The sequence below is a fragment of the Clarias gariepinus genome, chromosome 23 (genome assembly GCF_024256425.1).
Source record: "Clarias gariepinus isolate MV-2021 ecotype Netherlands chromosome 23, CGAR_prim_01v2, whole genome shotgun sequence".
In the NCBI taxonomy this organism is placed as follows: Eukaryota; Metazoa; Chordata; class Actinopteri; order Siluriformes; family Clariidae; genus Clarias; species Clarias gariepinus.
In genome coordinates, this window is record NC_071122.1 from 19,930,001 (window position 1) to 19,938,399 (window position 8,399).

Here is an 8,399-nt window from a genome sequence, read left to right on the forward strand (position 1 = left end):
ACCTGAAGCACTGCATGAGAAAGCCTCATTATTAAATATCTAGAAGGTAAAGCCAAGTGATCTTTAACCCAGCCACAGGTTAACATGTCGGTGTGTTTGTTGTCCAGGTGAATTCGCTCAGCTCAGGCTGAGGATCCCATACCTAGAGGCAGGTGTGTACCGTGTGCCCATCCTGGTCTCCGACTCGGGCAACCCACCCCTAACAAACCGCTCCATCATCAGGGTGAAGGTGTGTCCCTGTGACGAGCACGGAGATTGCACGTCGCTCGGAGCGGTAGCGTCTGCGAGCCTGGGCACGGGCGCCATCATCGCCATCCTCATCTGCATCATAATCTTGCTCAGTGAGTACAAGCCTGGGTGGATGCATGATACAGTATATAATGGATAAGGAGAAATTAACCGACTGGGTAAATAATGACTATTAGGATGGATTAATAGACTGAGAGGTGGAGGGACTGATGAACAAAACACAGTGATGTGGGTGGGTTTGTGCAGGAATAAGTGGCTTTCATGGACAGATAAGAGAAACATTTAGTGCATTTAGTATTGTGAAGTGTCTAGATTGGAGAAGTACAGGGATGGATGAATTATATAGAAAGGTAAATGAGTTAATAATTGATTTTTAAAGACATGAATGGGCAGATGAAAGGAAAGGAGGGTAGTGTGAAGTGATTACAGAATGGGAGTGTAACTAATTTAATTAATTGGAACTGTATAAAAAGAAAACTGACCATAAAGATATATGTTGAGAATAAAACCTGAAAGGATCTTTATTTCACATCCTCTGGTAATCCGCTGTTGCTGATGTGCTTGTGTATCCGCAGGCATGGTGCTGTTTTTTGTGGTGTGGATGAAGCGCAGAGAGAAGGAGAGGCAAACCAAACCTCTTCTCATTGACCCAGAGGATGACGTTCGAGACAACATACTGAAATACGATGAGGAGGGAGGAGGAGAGGAGGATCAGGTTCGGCTCGTGTACAGTACAGTACTGTGCAAACGTCTTATCCTTAGGGCAAAAGTTGTTATTTATGTTTATTATATCTGCTTTATTATGTACAAGACCATTCGCTATAAAAAGTCATAAATAACATTACAGAAGAATATTAGGATGCCTGTAAAGAAAGCAACATAATACAAGACAGAACAGTTTTCAGTTGGAAACCTAATGTACGCTTCTGGGTTTTGCTTAAAATTGGAAAGGGCCAAGTGTGACAAAGTTACCAGAAGAACTCTGGCATATTCTCCAGCGCGCTGAGGAAAACCTCTACACAGTACTGTACGAACGTCTTGGGCGCATACAAAAAAAAATCTAAGTAAGGATTTAGGTAAATATTTCTGCATAAAAGAAACTTCTGGAAAGAGCACTAATGAGTAATAAAATAAACGTAGTCAATATTTGGTTTGTAAACTCTTTGCTTATCAATATTCAAATACAGATGTGTGTATTTTTATAAGTAAAACAGCTGTTAGGTTTTACTGAGTGTGCTGGAGAATATGCCATGTTCTGTCATTGCTTTCTTTACAGGAATGCAAATATTCTTCTGTAATGTCATTTATTTAATAATTTCTAAGTTATGTTTGGAAATAATGAATATTTGTATTACAAATAAGGTGTTTAAGACTTTTGCAAAGCAATGTACATGCGCAGATATGATCACATTTATAAATCACATATAATCACTTTTTTTTTTTTTTTTATAGAAAAAACTTGGTCTGGATCCCTAGGAAGGCAAAATGTTTTTTACACACATAAATTCAAGATCTGATTCTAGCCAATCAGAACACAGTAAATAACACTTCAGGAAATGGTGCTCAGGCCTGAAATATAAAAGGCACGTTTAAACTCGATTATGGACAGAAATAAAAAATAAAAAGAGATGAATACTTTTTTGTCCCTTATATTTTGTTTATGTACACACACACTGGAAACCAATTTGAAAATCCAGCAATGATCAAATTTTACACTAATAGGGGACCTTGATGCTTCCTGCAGAGATGATTTCCTCCTTTAGTGTGATGATTTACCGACCTCAAAGATAACAGTCTATTGGTGTTGATGTCTGCTTTTATTAAATCTTCTATTATATTAAATTCCATATAAAGTAAAATACCTGTGGATTTAGACTTTTGGACCTTGCTGTATAAAATATTGCACTAGCATGAAACGATGGTACTTTATTTCAGAAAAAATGTTTGTGATTGTTTTTATTTTTTACTAACATTTAACACGTACTGTGTTATTAAAGCAATAAAATAAATACTGTATAAGAGAAGAGGAATAGAATGTGAATCCTATTCTAATTGCCAATGGAGGAAAGTCACTCTGGTCTGCTAATATAAAATTTAGATATTTTTATGAGTTTCGTTAAAATTAAAAAGTAACATGCAAAAAAAAATAGAATTTAAAAATGATAATAAGGATGATAATTCATTGCTTATCATTCATACAATAATAATTCGTAACCTTTACCCATGTTGTAGGACTACGACCTGAGCCAGCTGCAGCAGCCCGAGACTCTGGAGCACATCATGAGCAAGCCAGGGGGGGTGAGGAGAGTGGACGAGAGGCCAGTCATCCCGGAGTCCCAGTACCCCATACGTCCCAGCATGCCTCATCCCGAAGACATCGGCGAATTTATCACTGATGTAGGTCCAGTTAAGGTGTGATGTAGGCTGAGATCCTTGAAACAGACCACAGGTTTCTTTAAATGCCCACAATGTTAAGGAAGAATGTGATGATAAATGGACATATGGATTGTTATGATGGATGGATGGATTTATTATTTATTATATGATGGCGAAATAAATGATTTTATTAAGTGTATGATGTATGGAAGGAAGGATAGATGGATGGATGGATGGATGATGGCATATAGTGGATAAATCATTATATTATGGATTAAGATATGGGGAAGGGGGGGGGGCTCAAACACTTACGTTTGATCAGAAGTTTGGGAGTTCCCAACTGTCGAGCTTCCTACCTGGAATATAAAAAAAAAATAATAATAAATTATTTTACTGTGCTGTAAGGTACATGTGACAAACATTTCTTAATGAATAGAAGATCCTTGAGGCCAGACATCCTCTGTTTGTCTGAATCCACCAGGCATTCCTTCACAAGTATGAGGGACTTGTTAGCGATGGTAGACAAGGCGGCTGCAGAGCTTGCATCTCTAATCAGAGTGTTCGTGGCACGGGGCAGTGATGGACAGGATGAGAAGAATCATCAGCAACACCACAAATGTGACCTTGATAGCAAACAGTGCAAACAAGGAAAACATATCTTAAATATACCGCTTTGTACTTTTTTGTTAGATATATTTAAAATGCAAACAACATGTATCTAGTATAGTGATGGCTTCCAAATAATTTTAGCCTCAGAAGAGCGGTGGCATTTCAGCTGGGCTATACGAATATGGCTATTATTGCCAACTTAATGAGCCCTGACAAGAAATGCCACCATGATGGAGAGATTAAATTCGGGTATACATCCAAATATATAGTAAGTTCCTTTTAACTAGTAAAGTTAAAAGGAATAAAACAAGGAATGTAATAAGTTGCAGTGTAAGTTGCAGTTACCTTCTTGCTTTATATATTTTTATTAAAGTATATACATGTATCAGCTTAAGATTCTTCAACTTACAGTCTTTTGTTAGATTTAAAACACCTAATGTACAGTTCAGTACTGGAAAAAAAAAAAAACAACAACAATTTATCCAAACTAACTGCCTACCTTACCGCCAACAACGTCTCAGGATGGGAGATTACTTCTACATGGTTTATGCAATGGGCCAAGATTACAAATTATGTAAACTTTTTGTTCAGAATGTAGTGCAGCATTACTGTACAAGTACTGTACTTTTTCTTTAAGGTCATCAGTCTGTAGTTTATTGGAATCAGCCTAGGGCAGTTGTTTCTAAAGGGGGAAAATCAGCTCTGTGTGTAATATCAGTTCTGAAGATACATTAAGAAATATTTCACATTATTGTATTGAGCTTAAAGACAAGTGCAGCCAAGTCAGAGGCCATCAATTTTAAATCTAAATTTTTTTCGTATCAATTCAGTCTTTTGGACACCCTGTAATATGGAATGAAATGAATAGATGGATGTTTGGCAGCGAAGATGAATGATTAGATTACAGTTCATCAATCTGCCATAACATTATGACCACCTGCCTAATATTGAGTAGGTCTGCCCTTCTACAGACAAAACAGTGGTACAGTGTGTATTCTGACACCTGTCCCCCAGAACCAGCGTTAACCTTTTCACCAATTTGAGCTTTTCTACTAGATCAAGCTTGTGATGGAAAGTTTGGATCATTTTAGTAACTCGGTTATTTACAGTAAATTATAGTTCAAATCTTATTTTTGAGTCATTTAGTTCGTTTCGTTCTTTTGATCAGAAAAAAAAAAAAAAAAAAAGTTACATTTTCAATAAACAGACCCTGAACACGTTTACATACACAAATGTTGGCTATAGTTCCATTAATAAAAATATCACAATGCAGCTAAGGACATATTATAATAAACAGAAAGAGTAGCTCACTTCTCATATCTTCTAGTCGGAGTCGTTCATTCTTTTGAATCTATTGCAATGCAATGCCTATGGGAGTCATGTGACAAAAGAACAAACGGCTAGGACTTGAAGACCCATTGTGAAAAACCGCTCAGTTCTGTTTCCTGTGTACTGCACTGCATAGTGTCTATGGGAGTCACGTGATAAAAGAATGAACAATTCGGACCAAGAGTCTCAAAGGTAACTACTCATTTTTGTTTCCTGTGCATAACCTATGGAGGTTGTGCGATGATTTGCGCATGTGCGCTCAGTAGAAAATGAACGATTTACTCTCAGACACTCCTCGTTCTTCTGAGTCACATTCAAAAAGAACAAATCGTTCATGAACGACCATCACTGGCTCGGGCCAGCCTTTACTCCCCATGTGCATCAGTGAACCTTGGCCGCCCATGACTGTGTCACCAGTTTACCAATTTTACTTTCTTGAAGCACTTTTGCTACTCTATGCCCAACTACTCTGAAGTACTCTGATCACTGCGGATTGGGAACATCCCTCAAGAGCTGCAGTTTTGGAGTTGCTCTGACCCAGTTGTCTAGTCATCACTATTTGGAGCATCAAATCCTTATGTTTGTCCATTTTGTCTACTTCCAACACATTAACTTCAGGGACAAAATGCTCACTTGCTCCCCAATACTGTATATCCCACCCACTTCCAGGCGTCATTGTATAATGAGATATTGTTCTTGTAGCTCCTGTGACAAGGGACCAATTGTGATGTCTAGACAACTGGGTCATGTTCTGCATTAGTCGGAAGGAAAAGTAGGAAAACCGATGAACCGGCGGCATGGTAATGGGCGGCCAAGGCTCACTGATCCACGTTTACCTCAAATTGCTAAAAAGGTTAATGCTTGTTCCAGTATAAAGGGTGTCAGAACACACTGTTCTGTATCATCGTTTTTTGATGGCAAAAAGTGTGACCTACTCAGTATTAGGTGAATAGATGCTTGGATTAATATATTATGGGGTAAAATGTACAGTATAGAAGGACAGATGTGTAAAAGCATGCTGGGTGGGATGCACGGTTGCCAGTTTAGGATGGATAAGGGTGAATAAATGGCTTGATGCATGAACAGCAAGGCCATTGGACTGTGCTTCAGATGTGTAGGTGATAACGTTTTATTCTATCCTAACTCATCTGCCATTCAGGTAAACTGAATTCATAATTTGAACACGTCGAGGTAGACAAACAGGATACCTCGAGGTGACTGCTTTATGATGGTTGATGGATGATTTCTTTTCTAGGAGTGGACTATCAAAATAAAAGGGCTATAAAATCAGGCAACTTGGTCCAAACCTTCAACAATCCTGAAGGTCAAAAACCGATATTAATGGGTGCATTTCTAATAAGATTTTCTTTTTAAATAAGTTTAAAAAAGTAAGACGTGATGTCGTCTACACTAACAAAGTCGCCGTTGTGGGCCTCTGAATAGCGTCTGGCCTTCAAGATGTCTGAGCTTCAGTTAGATCAAATCTTTTGCAGGCAAAGCATCAGCTATTTCTTTTTTTCTTTTCTCAAGTAATGTCTAATCTTTAAATAAATATTTCAGTAAGAGGATTTAGCTAACGTCGCTTGAAAATCAGCGGCTCAGACTGCTCAAACAGCAGCCAGAGGATCTCATCATATTTAAGAAACAATCAGCGTGAAGTGGATTATATGATAATACACGAAGCATGGTGTGAATAGCAATTTCATTTCCTGTCCTAGTCACAATGTAGGAATAGCTGTGTTTCCGAATTATATAGAATGATTAATGTTTTTGTTTTTTTACGTCGTCAGGGGCTGCGAGCGGCGGATAACGACCCGACGGCTCCTCCGTACGACTCCTTGCTCGTGTTCGATTACGAAGGAAGCGGTTCGACGGCCGGCTCGGTCAGCTCGCTCGACTCGTCCAGTTCAGACGAGCAAGACTACGACTACCTCAACGACTGGGGGCCGCGCTTTAAAAAACTGGCCGACCTCTACGGCGGTGGGGACGACTGAGCGTGAAGCTCCGAGGACGAGAGAGGGGGCGAGGGGAGGAGCCCGCAGGAGCAAGTCAGCATCTCGGTTCGTTTCACCGAAGAGCCATAGACGCCTGAGCATTCCTGCACAAGACACTATGTAATGTGGAGGGAGTTTTTTTTTTTTTTTTTTTTACAAAAAAAGGGAAAAAAGACGAAAAAAAAACTGGACTGCTGCTTTCTGCGAGTGTGTTTGTAGTTGTGGTTTTGGTTATTTTTTCCTCTCTCTCTCACACAGCGCTGGCAAGTATATCGTCATAAATTTAGTTTTGGTTGTCTGGAGAGTTGCGTCAGCCCTGGTACGAGAGACTAAGTACTTCATGAGCTCTGAAACAGAAAACAAGGTCTGCGCTCTTTATCCGTCTGTGTCGTTTCGGCTCTTAAGAGAGCAGGACGAATTTATTCTCTCTCTCTTTCTCTCTCGACTTGAATTTCATTTGATAAGCACTGTCATTGCTCAAGTGCCTTTTTGTGGTGTTTTTTGTACCAGAGACTCCTCAGGGTCAGCTGCTGTTTTAAGCCCATTTTCATCGCAGTGGTACACTCCCTCGCTCCCCTGGTCCCTCTCCGTCATGTTTACTCAATCGTCTGTTAATGGTGCAGGAAGGGAAAAAAAAAAATTTGACTATAGAGATGAAAAACAGTTGTGTGTTAGCAGATGTGCTGAAGAACGACTGCAAAAAATGGGGCGCAGCTAATATTTCGGGAGCTGACAAAGGCCTGACCCTGTTTAGAAGTTTCAGTTTGTGTTCGTAATTATTACCAGACCAGGCGACAGACACTAAAGGTGAGAAAGTGTGACGCCTTTTGTGGAATTTTATTTTTCAAAGAACCAAAAAAACAACAAAAAGAGAAAAATATATGTAGAATGCATTTTTGCGCGGACACTTGCCTGCCTTGTTTTTGTGCTGCTTTCTAATTTGTCTCAGTCCGAGCAGGCAAGCGGTCAGACTGAGACTGCCAGCCGGAGCGGTGTCTGCGCTTAAGGGACTGCACCGCCGGAAGAGCTCTGTATTCGTCTCGAACATTCCCCTTTGTCAAGGTTTATCGGTCGATCGGAATTGTACATGCATGATTTCTCTCAAGAGCGGCGTCTCTAATCAGCCGCAATTTGTGACACTCTTTGTGGTCAGAATGTGAAAAGTAGTTGGCGAAGAACATACAATATCCAGAACAAGTATAACCTGTATAGTTTCAAAAAATAAAGAAATAAATAACAAAAAAAAAAAAAAAGACATGACTTGAAGAAATGCTGTAAATACATATTTTTTTGGAGGTATTACCCAAACATTTGCTGCTCTCGAGGTCTTTGCGGGGCTAAATGAGATTTTTTTTCCCCCAGTAGTGGTGTGTGTGTGTATGTGCGTGCATCTGTGCGCACGGTTGCCATTTTGCTTTTAGCGCTCTACATTCTCTTTTGCAGTGTTTTACATATGTTCCTTATTAGTTTCAATTTTAGTTCTTTTATTCGTTCAATATGAGCAGTGTTTACACTCACGCCTGCTTTATTGTGTGTTTGAGTTGCTTGCTCATTCACCACAACCATTACTGAATTTGTGCTTTAGAAAATAAAGACATCTTTTATTTAAAAAAAAACATTTTTCGCGTGGCCAACGTCTGAGTTATGCTCTACAATCAATGTCCTTCCTGTCGTTACCTTTATTTAAGCCTGTGAACACACCGAACTAGATTTTGTGGTGTACAACGTCTATATCGCTTTTTTCTTTGTAGGGTCTGGAGCCTATTCAAGGGAGCTTCACATTGGGTTTATCACGTTTATAAGAACATACAACATGCAAACATTATGCATTTTTTTTAAAGC

At 39.3% G+C, this 8,399-nt stretch overlaps 1 protein-coding gene across 1 annotated transcript in view; it reads left to right on the plus strand.

Annotated features, from left to right (window-relative positions):
* Positions 1-8,124, plus strand: part of cdh4 (cadherin 4, type 1, R-cadherin (retinal)) — a 266,054-nt gene extending 257,930 nt beyond the window's left edge. The window contains exons 14-17 of the mRNA XM_053483828.1: positions 108-341; positions 825-964; positions 2,482-2,646; positions 6,354-8,124. Of these exons, the coding sequence (XP_053339803.1) occupies positions 108-341; positions 825-964; positions 2,482-2,646; positions 6,354-6,557 (743 nt within the window). The 3' untranslated portion in view covers positions 6,558-8,124. The remainder of the gene's footprint in view (positions 1-107; positions 342-824; positions 965-2,481; positions 2,647-6,353) is intronic.
* Positions 8,125-8,399: the final 275 nt, after the last annotated feature.